At 39.5% G+C, this 17,693-nt stretch overlaps 1 protein-coding gene across 3 annotated transcripts in view; it reads right to left on the reverse strand.

Moving 5' to 3' along the window:
- sytl5 (synaptotagmin-like 5) overlaps nucleotides 1–17,693 on the reverse strand; it is a 42,576-nt gene that overhangs the window by 2,989 nt on the left and 21,894 nt on the right. Inside the window, exons 2-17 of one of the 3 annotated variants that reach the window (XM_031294930.2) lie at nucleotides 16,414–16,765; nucleotides 16,095–16,310; nucleotides 15,244–15,356; nucleotides 15,019–15,136; nucleotides 13,958–14,101; nucleotides 12,037–12,139; nucleotides 11,796–11,925; nucleotides 9,834–9,934; nucleotides 9,101–9,196; nucleotides 7,466–7,531; nucleotides 4,351–4,529; nucleotides 2,896–2,998; nucleotides 2,623–2,784; nucleotides 2,403–2,511; nucleotides 933–1,071; nucleotides 574–782 (exon numbers count right to left, since the gene is read on the reverse strand). In XM_031294930.2, coding sequence (XP_031150790.1) covers nucleotides 574–782; nucleotides 933–1,071; nucleotides 2,403–2,511; nucleotides 2,623–2,784; nucleotides 2,896–2,998; nucleotides 4,351–4,529; nucleotides 7,466–7,531; nucleotides 9,101–9,196; nucleotides 9,834–9,934; nucleotides 11,796–11,925; nucleotides 12,037–12,139; nucleotides 13,958–14,101; nucleotides 15,019–15,136; nucleotides 15,244–15,356; nucleotides 16,095–16,310; nucleotides 16,414–16,532 — 2,107 coding nt within the window. In that variant the 5' untranslated portion in view covers nucleotides 16,533–16,765. Of the gene's footprint in view, nucleotides 1–573; nucleotides 783–932; nucleotides 1,072–2,402; nucleotides 2,512–2,622; nucleotides 2,785–2,895; nucleotides 2,999–4,350; nucleotides 4,530–7,465; nucleotides 7,532–9,100; nucleotides 9,197–9,833; nucleotides 9,935–11,795; nucleotides 11,926–12,030; nucleotides 12,140–13,957; nucleotides 14,102–15,018; nucleotides 15,137–15,243; nucleotides 15,357–16,094; nucleotides 16,311–16,413; nucleotides 16,766–17,693 lie in introns of all 3 variants that reach the window. The other 2 variants (XM_031294919.2, XM_031294938.2) reach the window with 2 other exon arrangements.

Below are 17,693 nucleotides of genomic sequence, written 5' to 3' on the forward strand. Positions count from 1 at the left end.
AATATTTCAGGCTTGTCGAGCTGTTTCATGGTATATAGACACTCTTAAATCATTGTAGTGTGTACAATACAAAAGAAAATGGGCCTCACTTTGCACTTCTCTCAAATCACACAGCTCACACAATCAGTTTTCCCTTCCCTCCATTTTTCAATCTGCCAACCTCAATAGCCAGAGGAAGAGAACCAGCTTTCCACTGTGTAACTAAAAAACTTTGGCTTCCAGATAAGTGAGACACTTATGATTCAGGACTTTTGTTTGTTATGAATACATGTCCTACATTTGTATTTTTTTTACAAGATATTTATTCGAAGTTGAATAAAAGTTTAAATAAAAAAAAAAAAAAATGATCGAGTAAATATTACAGCACAAATGATTGCTTTAGATAAACAGCATCAGCCTCCAGTAAAGCTCCAGTAAAAACTCTTTGGCCCATGGAGAGCTGTGCAACCTTTCAGAGGTTTTAACCACCTTATTTAAAATTCTGTGCAATACTTTGACCTTATAATGTCTTGTCTCAAACTGACAAAGTCTAACCAGGTACTTTTCTTTTCTGACAGTCAACCTTTCACACACCTGTGCCAGCTCCGAGCCTGACCCCTCCCAGGAAGACATTGCTGGCCAGGGCTTCTTTGTCCCACACGGTGAGTTCCAGGCAGACGTTGTTGAGGTCTCCTGGCTGCAGCCCGCAGTAGGTAAAGGTGTGGTTCCACTGCGGGTTCACAGTGCGTCGCTCCACCACCGTCTTGTGCTTGGTTGACTTGTTGCTGTCAGGGAGGAGGTATCTGGGGGAAATAATACAACTTTACTTTACAATACTCAGGTTGGGTTCTGTGTGGTACAGCCCCCCACCCATGATTTGTGTTGTCATGTTTTAGTAATTTTACAAATGTACCCCTAATATTTAAAACAGTTCCCCAGTTCCCCAGTCTCACCCTTTCACAAAAGGATCTGAAGTGCCTCCAGACTTGACAGCAGTTAGATTTTTGGCTCCTTTGACCAGGAGCTCAACCATGCCCCCTTTAGGCAGAGTGAAGCTGCTCTTCTTCTTGCTTTTCAGGAACCCTTTCTTCACTGAGGGAGAAGTATAGCAGACAGGCAAAAAGAATAAACTATATGCAATTTCAAAGATTTTGGTTTATTTACGTAACACTTAAGAAACAAAACAAGTTTGTAGTAAAGAGCTTTGTATATGAGGAAACGTATGCATACAGACATTCACATAAACCTTGAAGGAGCCAAGCACATACAATCATGTCAGGACATGTACTGTTCAGGAGTCAACAAAACCATAAATGAATAAATAAGTTAGAAATAAATTAAACCCATGGACATATAATCAAAGACAAAAACAGAATCAAAGACAAAAACAACTACAACTGTATGTAAGACAATAAAAACAGTCAGGAAAATAATAAGATGAATAAATCATCTGCCAATGCTTTATAAATTAGTTATTAGCTATAAATAAGAAAATGTTTTTGATCTTGTGTTTGAAAAATCCCACTGGCTCGTGTTTGGTAATAATGCAGTGGTTACAATGCAGTTATAAATGCATTAATTAACAGTATCGGTCAGTTTGTAATAAGCCATCAAGTCTGCAGTTATACATGATAATAAGTGTTTTAATTTTGAAGTCTGCCGTTGTTAGTGTTGATAAGTTGTTAATAAATAATGTTTAGTCCAGATTGTCATTTCTTTAGAAATAAGTGGTAAAATGAATCAGTCAAAAGTTATTTTTCACAACACACAAAAATCTGTTGTCAATAATGGCTAATAAGTCATCTATAAAGTAATGATTTATTAACATTTAATTAAGCCATTAGTTAGAACTTATATATCAGGTGCCTTATTGGAAAGTACAAAAAAAGCTCAGATCAGATCAGAGTTACATCTGAAGAATAAAAAAAGCTTTTGGACAATATGGTCTATTTTTTACGTCTCGACCGCAGTCTAGCAGCAGCAAAACTACTATAATTAGAGACAGGGAATACAATTCTCCGAAATTGTAACATTATATTGTGCATACACATTTTTCTTTTTTAGATCAGATAGGGAAAATAAGTGCTTAGTTTAAGATGAAACTGATTTAGGAAAAAAATATATATTTAACTCAGCCTTGGAACCAGCAGCCTTCCAATGGTAGGTCACTCATTACAAACTCATGTTGTCTAGGCAAAGATTGGTCAAACCCACAAAACTTTATGTAAAGGTCTAGTAGAGATCTGAATGACTCCAAATACACTGTCATTCTGAGTTTTGGGGAAATAAATATATAATGATCTGTCCATCTATTAAGGTAATTATTCGAGCAGTTTGTTTCACCTCTTTTAAAAAACACAATATTAGTTAGAACATGATATACAATGATATCATGTTCTTGGTCATCACAGTTATGAATGTACCTTGTACTTGGTCCAGCGGCAGCATGAGGTTCTTCTCTGCAGGTATGTACTTCAACACGACAGTCAGTTCTCCTTTATACTGCATTGTGGAGTCTATATTGTTCTCCACCTACACACACATTCACAATCATCGTCTTTGTGTGTGTTTGTATAACGAAGAAGAAGAAGAAGAAGAAGAAGAAGAAAACATGTGTGACAACATGCATATTCTGGTTCCTACCTTGGGCTGCAGGGCGTACCACTCCTCTATCTGGGAATCAAACTCCCAGGAGTCAAAGGTCAGCTCCACCTCTCCCAGGAAGCTGTTGTGTCCAAACCGGTCGTGGTGCCACACGGAGACCTGCAGGGTTCGAGTCTCCAGTTGCGTGTGGCTGATCACGTACTGCACATCACAGGAAAATCATGAGAGTAATTAACGATTCAAGTTTTGAATTCAGCAATTCGAGTTCACAGAATAACCATTGCAAGTTTGTTGAGTTTTCCAGCTACTGACCCTCAGGTTCTCATTGAAAACAGGGTTAATGGTGTTGGGCTTGATGCTCGTCTTCCTCTTGCTCTGTCTTGACATATCTGGCAGCAGGTAAGTCTTTACATAACTGTCATGAAAAAGACACAGTGACTCAGTCGGCTCCGTAGGAAGAGATGGACATTATTTGTTCTTGCTTATACCAACAATATGAAATATCAGCTGCCCCTGATGTATTAGAGAAGATACTAGTCTGAAGTAAATATAACACAAGTATTGACAGTAACATTTACTGGAAAATTAATATTAGCTATAAAAAAAAAAAAAAAACAACCAAAGCACTGAAAACCAACTTGAATACTTACATTTTAGAAAATTAATTTCTTTTGCTTTTTTACCAGGAGTTAGATGAAGAGGTTGATATTAATTTTATCTAGAGGTAACTGTTTAGTTATACAGCCTAACTCCATCAAAGGTGCCATCTACAAAAGCTGAAAATGTTTTCTTTTAGGTTTATGTGTATTTAGCATGTGAAGAAACAGAAAATAAAACATTGTCAGTTAATTAGTTATTTTTTATTTTGCTACCACTTCCTAATACTTCACCCTTCATAAATGTTTTATCAGTTGTAACAAATGGATGGGGTTGGCTAACCTACTTATTAACAACTTTTTATTATTTATAACTGTTTATTATACTACTTATTTGCAACTGCAGACGTGATGGCTTTTTAGAAATGGAGAAAATTAAGGAATTGATCAATATTGACTCACCAGCAAGAAAAGAATTTCAGAACCTGGCAACCAGAAGGGTTGCTCTTATTGTTGGCTTATAATAACTGATAAAGCAACAGTAAACATATAAACCAAGAATCATGATAAAATAATAATCTGAGCATATTCCATCCGCTGATCTGCTGACGTGCGATACGTTTAAAGCTCCAAAAAAAGCTAATACAGTAAGTGAAAATTGAGTTGGGATTGGTTTTGTCAAGCTACTATTTCCAAGGTCAAAAATAAACAAACCCTTAATAAAGTGTGCCTTATTAGTTTTGCCATTGCTTCTTGTCTAATAACAGCAGAGTACACCGACTTAAATGACTGACATCATAGTGAAGTTATTAGCTTAGCTAAAAACCCAGGTGACTCTTGGATGCATTCTCTTGATAGCTAAGATATGAGACAAAGTTGTTGGAAGGTGTAAATGTTTTCTGGAGGCTGTTTCCCTCTGTTTTCTGTTTTTGTGCTAAGCTAAGCTAAAACCATCCTGGACCCATCTCGCTACTTAACTCACAGAAAATAAAACTCACATATTAACATTTAACATCTAACTCGAACAGCGAGTATTTCCCAGCATGTAGGTGTATTCCTTCAAGAAGAATGATGGTCACACATACTTAGCCCTCCCAATATGGCAGATAAGCTCTTATTATCTGGGTATATGTGTGTGTGTGTGTGTGTGTGTGTGTTTTTGCACTCTTACGTGTCTGTGCGTTGCCTCTTCTCATCTCCTGTTGCCAGGTTGTGACACTCTTTCACCAGGACGTTGAGAGCCCCGGTTTTGTAGCTGTAGGTGATGTTCAGCAGGATCTCGCCGCTCACCCGGGCGTTGCCATAGTCACCAGTCTCACTGTACATGCTCATCATGCTGTTTATACTACTCTGTTGGGCAAAAGACGGAGATAAGAGAGGTGGAGAGATGAGAGGGGGAGAAGGTCAAAGGATGAAAAGAGAGTTCAAGAGGTGAGGAAAGAAAACATGACGAGGTATCTACAACTATAAAGCAAGGAATCTCTGTGTGTCTGTTAGTCCTTGGCATATCTCGAGAACCGTTCATCTGATTCACACTAACACGCAACATGTTCAATATGAATAAACTTTGAATGAACAAGCGACCAGCTGTGTGCAGAAGTGGGGCGGGGCTTTAGGGTTCTGCAGAGTCGAGCATGTCGTCTGCAGCGGTTTACAGCTACTTATACCGCGGTGGTTACAGTATGTCATAGCAAGTGACTTATGCTGCGTTCCAGACACAATTTTTAGCCCGTAAGTTACGACTTAAAGTCACAACTCACGACTTGGTAGCGTTCCAGGCAAAGTCACCACAAACCTTTCTAGTTAGTGTTAGCTACCGTTAGCTAGCGGCTACCTAACGTTGATGTTAGCTAGCGCTAGCTGATACTAGCGATTTCGGTGACATATTTTGGGCTTCATTTAATAAACATAACCTGTAGTAGTACACAGTCGTATGTGTATTGTTTTACAATGTGCAGAATTACTTTACGTTGCCTATTTATGTATATTTATTTCTATTTCTCACTGTTAATCACCGGCGTCTGTACAGCATCAACAGGGGTCGCCATTGTTGTTTATGTGTGTGACGTCAAAAACTGTAACTGAGAGTACAACGATCTGATACGAGCTCACGAGTAGTAAGTTACGGGTTTGACTGCCGTTCCAGGGCACTTTCACGGGTAGAAGGTTGTGAAAATACGAGATACGGGTTGCCTGGAATGCAGCATTATACTCTTATCCTGGAAATTAGTACCTCCACTAAGTGCATTGCCCCGGGGTATCTGACCGCCTTGCAGTTGGGCGACTGTGGCTCAGGCGGTAGAGCAGTGGTCTCCCAATCGGAAGGTCGATCCCTGGCCCCTGCAGTCTACATGTCAAAGTGTCCTTGGGTGTGTGAATGTGCATGAATGTTTATCTGATAAGCAAGTGGTGCCTTGTATGGTAGCCTTGGCCACCAGTGTATGACTGTGTGTGTGAATGGTGCCTGTAGTTTGAAAAATGCAGTTCACTTTTGCTGCTGGATGCTGGATATACTACCCTTACAACCAAACTCTTCTTCACTTCCCTGGAGTCAACAAGAACAACTTGAGTATGTGACGCAGCTATGTCATGGCAGGGGTATTACTCAGGACCCAAGGGAGCGCAGTGTCGAGTGTGAAGATGTTTGGCTGAGCGGTTCTCGAGAAAGCTGCAATACCACATCCCAAGCAATGAGGCCGATCCGAACAGGCATGTTTTGAACAGGCACTGCACTAGTAAAGCATGAAAGAGAGACGGGGTAAGATAAAGAAAACAACATCTATGGTATTACATAACGCTAATGAAATATGGTAAAACAGTTGCAGCCCTTTATGAACTTGAATATGTAGCAATACATGGTAATGTTAAATGTAAGGCTCATTCCATTCAAAATTTTGTACATTGCTACAACTGCACCCCAACAAGGTTGTAAACTCTAGACTTCAGGCTTCAAAAGATTCAGTGGCCTACTGGACACAGGGGGGTGAGGGTACTCTAGTATAAAGGAGATAATCAGAGAGCACTGCAGCTTAGTGAAGCTTGCCTGGATGAATAGGTTTTAAGCATGTAAAAAGATGCACTTTTGACCAAAATCCAACAATTCTGGATAGATTCACTGTTATATTGTGCATGTCACAGGTTTGTAGTTTGTATTATGTCCAAAAATACTGGGTTACTGGGTCTTGAAAGTAAAAATGATGGGGTGAACTGTAAATTATTCCTTTTCAGGAATGAGTAACAGAGTTTGGAAAGGTGACTGTATGTGAAAGAATGAGTAATAGAGCAGAAAACTTGACTAGATTATATCTTTTATGAATTATCAAATTAAATGATGAGGGGAAAGCACATTAGTGACACTGATTTTCATGTGGGATTTATGCTTTTATAGTTTCTCTTAGTATACAATCTTTATTTCTTTTCTTTGTCTCTATTTTTCTAACAATGACACTTTGACTGTTTGAATATTTTGGTCAAGCCCTCTTGTTTCTGCAGGTGGGAAGTGGACAAGGGAGAAGTTGGGGATTAAACAAAATAGGCTGTATTTTTGCATCGTATTACCATTGTTGATGTTTTGGTTAGAAAGTAAAACAAAAACTGCAGTTAGGACTGAAACTAATGATCATTCTCATCGATCAACCTGCCATTTATTTTCTTGATTAACATATTTATCGTTTTGGCCTTTGAAATGTCAGAATGGTGAAAAATGCCTGTCACAGTTTTAACATCCAAAGTGAACTTTACGTTGACTGTCAAACAGTGAGTGACCTGTTTGGCTGCATCTCCTGAGTTTCATAGATTGCCAAATTAGAGAGCTTAATGAGCACATTTTGCCTCCTCATATTGTGCACCTGCAAACATATTTCATGAAAAAAGACTCCAAATCGTTAACAACCACAGCAGGTAATTTTACCTTGCACACATGACTGTTGTAGCTCTGGACAGGATTTAACTGGTATAATCCACTGATAATAATAATGCTGTCTGGAGAGCACTGAGGAAAGAAAGCCAGAGTTGAACAACACTGTGCTACTTCTCCTGGAAAGTCTACCCACTTATATCCTGCTGGGAGCCAGTGTGATTAATGACTTAAAGTTGAATGTGTGTGACTTAATGGAAATAGATGTAGCTACCATCACATTAAAACAAAGCAAGTATGAGCACAGACTCAACACGAATTAATGTTATATGTAATATTTGTGCTCTGGTTCTTTACTGCTGCATTTCTACTATTTTATAATGTAGTGGTGAATATAAATGCATGCATAAATGTTGAAGGGGAGACTTACAGTCTCAGCATCTGAGTCGGGGACATTGAGGTACCCCCACCTTCTCTCTGAGCCAGGGGTGGAAGACTAGCAGCAGATTCATTTATGAGATAAATGGGGGGGAAGGAAGGAAGGAAAAAGAGAAGAAGGAGAGAGATCTGAGCTCTTTGATATGTTAGTGATCGAGGCAGACCCTGAGCACAGATCCCCCCGGCCCCCGAGGAGGAACTGCAGAAACCCTGTCTACAGCAGCACAGCAAGAAACCACATTACACACTGTTACCATGGTGATTATCAGATGAAACCACAGAGATTTCAACTCATCTGGAACCAACATGCTGGACGCACACATGCACGCGCGAACACACACATGCACGCGCGAACATACACACACACACACACACACACACACACACACACACACACACACACACACACACACACACACACACACACACACACACAGGGCAACAGTCAGAACGAAGAAGAATTGTAGTTCCTCTATGACTTTTACTGTGTCTATGAAATCATTTAATTTGTCCATTACTTGCCACAGCTGTTATACTGGTAACAGTAAAACTGAATTGATAGAATATAAAAAGGTTTCTCTAAAGCTTGAAAAACACTATCTAACCAGTAATGGAAACAGCACTGTTAAAGAAATGGCACTAATACTACTTCAGTTGTGGTTTCATTATCTATCTGCAGCCCTCCATGAGGTGAATCATGCAACAGCGGGCTGAGTATATTAGAGCTTGATTCAACGGCAGACTCAACTATCTGCATAATGTCCCTCATCACCTCCTTCCACTTCCATTCATACTGAAAACAGCAGCTCAGTGACGACTGTTAATCATTTATGAGATGACATGATAAACTTCAGACAGGCAGGACGTCTGTCTCACATGTTTCCCAATGCAGTTCTCAAATCACACACACACACACACACACACACACACACACACACACACACACACACAAAATGAGCATAGTATGACTGAACCTGGTTATTTTGACCATTTGAATAACTGGCTTTTCTGCCAGACTAAGTACTTTATAGTTGGTTGTGAGAAAATAACACGTATGACCAAGTCAACTGTGCTCAAGGCAAACTCAAGTGTAAACATGGGAAATCAAGTCAAGTAAAAAAGGGGGCCAATTTAAGATGAACAGAACTGACAAGAACTGACATACAGACACATCATCAAACCTTTGGCACAAAAATCTGCATAGCTAGATACCTAGGGGGTAGGTGAGATAATGTGTGTGCTAAACTACCTTATACATACACTAGATTAACCTATATTAAACTATGTTTCTGCAACATGTTATTCACACTCACACACAACAGAAATTCTTCAAATTATCATACTACAAGTCAAGTTAGTTTATGTAAATGCTGCAGGTTTCCTAAGCGTGCAGCAACAGAGGAAGGTGTTTGCGACCCAAGCTGTTCCCAAAGTTCACACTACTGTATGTTTACCATAGATGTTTACACAGTCAACCACAGAACATAGACGCCCGACTCACGTATCAGGTGATGGTGATAGTATATATGCACAGGTACATGTTTGTCCTGTGTGTCAAGACACAAGACTTCCCAGAATATATATATATATATTTTTGTGTTTGTACTAGCTTTAACATGGGTGTTACCGTTGACAGCGCATTGCTTAGGCGTCGGTTGGCAGTCTTGCTGTGAGCCGACATCAGGGCATCAATGTCTTCCTCCGCATCCTCATCAGAAAACTCCTGCGGATGACAGCATTCAGATCTAATCAAAAGGGAGATGGCATCTGGGAAGCTGGCCAAAGAGTCTTTGTAGGTTGCACAGTTTTCCACACAGAGCTGCCTGTGTGGGTGGATGCAGGCCAGCTTCCATAAATTCGACCAGACAAGTCAGGATAGAGTGCGGTAATTTGTTTACTTGTTTCTCACACGCAAAATCACAATGTCATTGGGTTTGCAGTAAAGTTCTGAGCATGAATGAATGAGTAAAAGAAATTGTGTGTGTGTCCGAGTGTCCGGGCTTTGAATGCAAATGACCACTCAGTAAACACAGAGCCAAAGCAGCCCTATACTGACCATCAGATCCTCCACCTGTTTTCAGCCTACAGCCCTTTATATGCTCGTCATGCTTTTTGAAGTGAGCTCTAAAGTGAAATTAACATTCAGCCCCACATCTGATGCTTCACATTGAGTTTATCAGCCCACATATCCTGAGCTCAATATGGACACACAGTATAGTAGATGTACGTATTAAAAGGCAGGCTGTGTGCTTTTTTCTGTGATTGTGTTCCTGTGCTGAATTTGTTGCAGAAACCAAATATGTGATCAGTGTGCAGGTATACAGCCGTAGGAGGAAGAAGGAAGGGGTGATGCCACTTACTGCTTTGTTGAGCCTGGGGACTGAATGGCTCCTGAGACTGAGGGCGTCGTCACTGGGTTCAGAACCAGGAGCTGACAGGTCCATCTCTGAGCGACTGTGATCTACGTAGTGCATGGAGGGAGATGGGGGATTCAGAGGAGGAATGAGAAAAAAAACAAGTAGTTTAAAAGATGCTGTTTGAAGGGAGTGAGGGACCGGAAGGCAAACACAGACACAGTACAAGCGGACAATAAAAAAGAGGGTAGAAACTAATTATTATCACCATGTTGTCTCCTTGGACATTGTTTAGTCTCCATATAATGGTAACAACAAAGATGTTTGTACCTAATAAGCAAGAAATGTAGCTCAAAGTGCTTCACATTAAGAGTAAACTGAACAATTAGAAAGAAAGAGCTAATAATTTAAAGGATTAGTTCAACACTTTGGGAAATTAGTTACGACGAAAAGATAGAAACCATCTCTCATGTCTTTTTGTTAAATTTGGTGCTAGAGTCGGAAGCAGGTGCAGATTACCTTTGAAAATTCATCGTTATTTTTGAGAGTGGAAGAAAAAAGCTGCCTCTCATTTCTAGCCGGTAACCGTCGATTTTGCTGAAATAACAAGACTTTTGGATGAGGACTAACTTTTTGAATTAATAGAAAAATTAAGGGATATTTGGCACTAAACACCTTATTCTAACATTAAAAGGGCTTGGTATTTTGTTTCAGGGGTCGATTAAGGAGTAATCTGTGGTATTTTAAGGGACTCTTAGTTAGCTGGACAAGCTAACGATTGCAGTTTATTATTATTTATTTTATCCATTCCTTACACTTTGCATTGTTGGCTTGTGTTTTTGGTTTAAAAAAATGCATGCAACGACTGTTTGTGTACAGTTTAAACAAAAGGGAATGCTACTTGTTTAGCTTTAAAGCTGGAAGGCATACTTGAACTTTGGAGATAGTCAGCAACGCAGTCTTTATGCTAAGCAAATAATAGCACGCGGCTCTAGCACCATACTAAAGGTAGGTTTATGGTCACGGTGGTGTTCCTGGCGCGAGCTGCGCGAGCCATAAGATGAGGTACAGTACAGGTACATTGCAAATTTTTTGGTGCATATCTCTCAGAGTCAAACTTTGTAAAAAAAAAAAGGCAAAGACGGACGCAATGTAAATATAAAAACAAAAAAAATGTACACACTACATACACAAACTACACACATATACAAATATAAATATACACACTGAATTATTGCCATGGATTATTTTGAGTTATTGCACATTCATTTATTTGAAGTGTAAATAGTATTAATATAATTAAATATATTTTGAAACAGTGAGCATCAGAGCATGACGATCTGAGGACTCCTCCAGGGACAAACTGTATCTTTGGAGCACATCAACCACATAGTCAGGCACAAGCCATATGAATATAATTATAGAAAAGTACTGGGATGTTAAAAATCTATCCTAAAACTGGAAATTCAATGCTACCACCTTCAGTATATAAGTACAATACTGAAAATATGGTCTGACACATCTGCAGGCATGAGTGGAGATTCTCGACATTAATCAGAGCCATTTAAAAAAGTCTTGACACACTTCTTAGCAGCTGTTACTAGTGGATATAGAGGGTCTGAAACTGAGAGAGACAAAGTGGAGGAGATTATACTTTAAAAGGGAAAGGGGAGAGTTCAACACATGAAGAACAGCAGGCAGTGACAGGGGTGTAAGTTAATAGTGTTATTTGTGAAGACGTGACATCTGCTCCCGACAGAAGGAGAATTTCGTCCTTTACGAGGTGCTGAGTTGAAGAGCAGCTGAGTATTTTTGCACTGCTCTGGTTAGTCTGTCACCTTTGATAGGATACTGCTGAAACTCAATTCAGATATGAACAATATTTGTGTGTGAGCTGTGAAGCTGAGACAACAGCATGCCACTTCAATGTGAAGCAAAAAAGCAAAGTGTTTGTTGCACTGGAAGTACCTGATGAAACCGAGGCCCTGGACACAGAAATGGTCGGGGCATCCGAATTCGTCCTGTGATGGCCTGTAGCTTTTTTCTCAGGCGCACTGTCACTGGAGTGTACACTGGCAATGCTCTCCGCTCCGTCAGGCTGCATGCAAACACAAATCCAACATAAAATTAAATTGTTAAAATAACAATTTAATCTGCACAGTTTTCCCCAGTGTGTTGCTTTATGTGTGTATCAGTTGCTGACCCTGACCCTCCGGTTATCGCTCGTAATGGAGGATCTGTCCGGAGTTTGGGAACGCAGGTTGTTGGGTACCGTAGGCATCCCCGAGGACTCCAAGGCCACCGCACCACCCCTTAAAACCAGAAAGAAACCTGTCATCAACAAGTATTTTACACGCATGACATTCCCATCATGAATGAACATCAATTTAAGTCTTGCATAGTTGTGTAACACTTGTGGGAAGTAACCTGCCTGAGGCTCTTTGCCTGCATAAGGGGCTGTTAGTTATTTTAGAGTTTTGGGATCTTTAGTCAAAATAGACCTGACCCTCCCTTCACCAGCAATACATTTTGGATGACCCTCCAAAATAATTAGGAAAAAAGGTATGACCCTCCCCAACAATTTATTGAATCCTTCTGTACTGGTTTGCACTTGGCAAAGACGTACAGACGCCCATTATTTTTTTTACAGCCATGACATGCGTGACTAAACCTCTACATTCTGATCTTACGCATCCCACTCCTCTGTTATGGTGTGGTGGCCATTTCAGTAGATTTACTTACTAACATTGTTGTGGAAACACAATAAGTATGGAAACTAAATGCACACTTCCTGCATTACTGCATTACTTCAAATACTAAGTTACTCATCTAGTAAACTAGTATTCATATGAAATAAAACAATAAAACATTGAGACCATTCAGCAAAGCACACTGGGTAATTCAACACTGGTTGCTATGGACTCGTCACTAGGCTTCCTCAGTCATTGTATATTTTAGCATAGGTAAAGCTACCACTCCTTCCTTCTCAAATGCCTTGAAAAGGCTGTCGTTTATATATATATATATATATATATATATATATATATATATATATATATATATATATATATATATATATATATATATATAAATAATATCACCGGGACCGAAAGGATATTTGAGTTGGGTATGGCTGGGGCTGCAGCCTGGAGACCTCCCGTCTCATGCAGTCCTGGCTGGTGCTGTCCGCAGCGTGAGCTTCGACTTTTCAAAATAAAAGCTTGCGTCTGGTCCGTTATGTTTTCGTATGGTGTTTTGGATGTTTTTTAACTAAACAGTAAACAACAATCATGCTAATGAATAAAAGTATCTTTTCATCAGATGTCTTAGTTACAACACGATGGAGTCAGCAAAGCAGTTTTGTGTTTATATGTGCGAGTGGGATTTATTCAGTTTGGAAAATCCCACGGTCTCTAAAGCTACAGCTCAAATAGTCTGGCTGACTAAACAAGGAGGGACCCATCTGCTAGCGATAGAGGCCGAGACTGAGAGAGCTACATGGAGCTACATGGATAAATATGCACCAAACAAGACACTTTGAAATGTTGCTGTTCTCATGAATACAAAAGTTGGGTGACCCTCCCCCCTAGACTAAAAAAATTGGATGATCCGCCCATCAACAAAGAATAAAAAGACATGACCCTCCCCTATTTTCCTCCAGTGGTCCATTCCATAAATACCGAACGGTCCCGAAAACAAATAAGATTTACTCAAATATCAATAGATGCTTTAATGTGATTGAGCTTTTAATTACCGTCACTAACATCTCAATTGATTTTTCATTCTTTTTTTAAATGTTTTGCCTTGATACCTGAAAGTGTTCACTTTTCAAACAGATATAACCCAGTTTTAAACTATGCATAAATGAAAGTCTCTATTCACATTTTGAGGTTTCCTACTGTAAATACTGACACAAGGCTGCACCAGTGCTGATAGTTTCAAAAACTGTGTGAACTCTAATGGAGCTATGATATGATGTTACATAAGTGTTTTTATTGTGCATTTTTCATCTTGTTTTAATTTATTCCTCAGTAGAGCATTGTTTATTGTGAATTTGAAATGTTAAATGTTTGTATGCAGTGGTATACAGTACACAGTTCAGTCTGTTTGAGGGTAGTGTGGATGGACACCTGTTTGAACGTGGACTCTGAGCAGAGCAAACACTCCGTACGCTATGAGCATCTCCATCCAAAGCAGATTTGACACTGACGCTGTCGACTCCGTTCTCCGGCTTTAAGGTCGGTCGGCTGCCTTTTTTATCCATCTTCATCCTTCTACACACACACACACACACACACACACACACACACACACACACACATACACACACATACACACACACACATCTCAACATCAAGTGGATAGATTGGCACAACATTTGGTAAAGACATTCATGGTCCCAAGAGGATGAATCCTACTGACCTTGGTGATTCTCTGACCTTTCCACTAGCACCACCATGATATTGACATTTTTTTTAGTGAGATGTTTTGTGTGCTAATTTGCAAATATTAGAATGTTAACATTGCAAGAACTGCAGAACCATTTTTAATGCAGATTTTGATTCATATGCAGATTAAAATAATTCAAATCTGTGCTTCCTTTTCTCTAAAATTGTGTACAGGGCGCAGTAACACAATTTGTTAATATTAAACATTTCTACAAACAAGACACGTTCAATAAAAATGTTTAATATTTCTTTTGTTTGAATAAGTCATGTTTGAATTTATTTAGTTTAATGAAAGTCTTCAGCAGCCACCACTCTGATAAAATAATCACAGCTTCTTGTTATTTTGAAGTTTTTTGTCTATGGCTTCTTTGTCTGAATCTCTGTGACGCCTTCAGGAACCATGAGAGTGCAGCCAAAATAAGGAGCGATGCTAGCCGGCACAATCCAATTACTGCTGTGTTGCATTGCTAAATGTATTTTAAAATGCATTCAGGATGTCTGTAAAATCAAATGAGCATCCACCGGATCTTTTCTGATGCCTTGGTACTGAGGCGAGTCCTCAACACACTGCAGATTTCTTTCAAATGTGGCTTAAGAAAAATTTAAATTTTATCCTGTCTGCTCTGTTTACTGCATATCTTGAATATTTCATGTGAGTAAACCCTATTAAATTCAGAATACATACAGTATGTGTTTGCATGAACATAAATTGATCTGTTTTGTACTCTGCTTCCACTACTTACCCTTTCCTCCTGGCACCATCCACAATGTTGAGTATTGCACTTCTGTTGGATTTCGGGGTGTCGGGTCTCTCTGACTCACAAGTGGCTGACTGGTTTTCTGTTGACTTTTTGTCTGGGACTGATGTCAAAAACAGCAAGAATACATTAATACAATCTGCCTATATCCTACAGTACTCCACCTAATCATTATGGTTTGGGTAACAGAACATTAGTGGGGAAACTCACTGATTGGGCTACTCATGATTGTCTGTTTGATCACGTCACCACTTGGCACTCCCTGCTCAAAGCGCTTGGACCGCTCCTCTAGGAACCACTCTCCTGTTACCACCTTCAGCTCCCTGCAAACACACCATCCAGCTATTACTGGGAATTCAACACCTTAACATACCAACAGTATAAATGAAAAATCTACCTATAAAACTCTTAAATATCGTCAATCAGTGAGTTAGGGTTTCTGCAGTGTTCAAAAAGTTAAATGTAAGACTGTTAGACTTTTTTTTAAATATCATACACAATGCAATTTAATACCTGTTTCACAGTTATACCGGCCAAAGTATGAACTCTATCAATCAAGTGCAAGAAGGTAATGACATCACATTGTTGTCAGTAATTTAGCTGTGTAACAATAATTCCTAATAATATCATTAAAAATCATTAAATAACAGAAAATGGATGGATTAACTAATAAAAAAACAATCTTTATAAGTATAATATGCAGTATTAATCTAAAAAACAATGTATATCTGTTTGATGGCAAATTCCCGTGGAGGTGTATGTGTGTTTATTTCTGCTTTAGAACGTAACCACCGTAACCACTCTCATTTAGTCTCATTTAGAGTTGTCTGCATACATGTAGGTGGAGAGAGCAAACACATTTGCATATTTCAGAGAGAGCAAGAGTTGAAAAAAGTTTTTTACTTGTTACTAAACTCACTCAAAAACATATTGCGGTCACAGTGTGATTATTCAGACTAGCAGCGGTGGAGGACTTGGTATCTCTTCTATTTCTGGGATTGATTTTTTTATTGTGTGTACGTTGAGTGTGAGTGTGCAAAGTGATTGTAAAAAGAACTTACGAGATCTTGGCACAAACGTTACACCTCCACTGGCGTGCTTTGGGATTTGTTACACGGCAGTCGCTGCAGATGCGTAGTTGACACTCCTTGCAGAGATCTCCACGGTCAAAGATGAGGCCCAAACTCTTCAGGCAACGAGCGCACTGTCGCTCCCCCAGCTCCTGGGCTCGACGGGAACCTTTTCGTTTGATCTCCAGCAGCTCATTCTTCAGCTTCCTGTAGGGTAGAAAAAAAGAAAACACGAAGGGACATAAAGAAAACTCAGCGTGAGATGAGCGTGAGATGAGCGTGAGTTGAGCGGTGATACTGAAGTCCTTACCGTATCCTTTTCTCCTCTCGTTTCCTCAATTTCTCATCTTTCTGCAGCACTTTCAGGATAATGTCTCTTTCATGTTCCAGCAGAAAGGAGAGGTTCAAATCCTCCCCGACCTGCTCCATTGGTCCCTCAGTCTACACTCGGCCAATTAAATCAGCCAAGCAGATGTATTGCATGGAAAAAGTCAGAAATAACTACATTTTGCTGCAAAGTGCTCCTCTTTCTGTTATGTTCTGCCCACGATTGGGTTGTTCTTTTAAAGCGGGCATAGTCTGAACTTTGTCCCTCCAGTGTTTCTTCCTCCAATCTTCTGTTTCTTGTGGAAGCTAACAAGAGGTGACCACTCTCAGGAAGCCTAGAAGAGGTCAAACAGACACAAGGGGAAGTCAGTAAAACATGGCCAACATTAATAACTTAGAAAACGATGGGTTGTTAATTGAAGTGCTTGTCTTTTTCTAATGTAAAAAGCATTAAGTAAATTAATCTAATGATTTACAAGATTACAAGAGGAAGCACAAGTAATTGGTAGACATTTGACAGCTGCACAGTAGCTCAACAACCTCCCAATTAGGCTCCAAGCCTGACATTCATAGCACAACACCCCCATTTCTCAGCTTATATTACCAAAGCGCTATCTATCCCTGAAATTCATGACAAGACTTGATCTAATTATCAGCACACCTGCATGCCAGTTCACACATAATGTCATATTAAATTGGCAGATGCTTTTGTGCAAAGAGACTGACATTTTAGCTATGTGAGTGGCGTGGCTCTAGGGATGGAAATGTCAGTCTGTCGTTCCTCGTCTTTGGTCCAGACTGATATATTTCAACAACTGCTGGATAGATCGCCATGGAAATTGGTAGAAATATCCATTCCCTGCTCAGGATGATGTTTCATAACTTTGGGGATCCTTTAACTTTTTCATCTAGCACCATCGGCAGTTTCAAATTTCAATTTGTCCAATACTTTACTTAAAGCAACCATATTATGCTCATTTTCAGGTTCATAATTGTATTTTAAGGTTGTACCAGAATAGGTTTACATGGTTTAATTTTCAAAAAACACCATATTTGTGTTGTACTGCAGTGCTCTCTCTCACTGCTGCAGATCCTCTTTTCACCTGGTCTCTGTTTTAGCTACAGAGTGAGACCTCTTTTCTTCTTCTGTACTATCTTTGATTGCACTGCACATGCCCAGTAGCTCAGATGTAGATCATGTCAGCTAGCTAGCTCCATAGACAGTAAAAGAAAGGCTTTCTACAACTTTGGTCAGTTACAAGG

The sequence above is a fragment of the Sander lucioperca genome, chromosome 8, assembly GCF_008315115.2.
Source record: "Sander lucioperca isolate FBNREF2018 chromosome 8, SLUC_FBN_1.2, whole genome shotgun sequence".
Lineage (NCBI taxonomy): Eukaryota > Metazoa > Chordata > Actinopteri > Perciformes > Percidae > Sander > Sander lucioperca.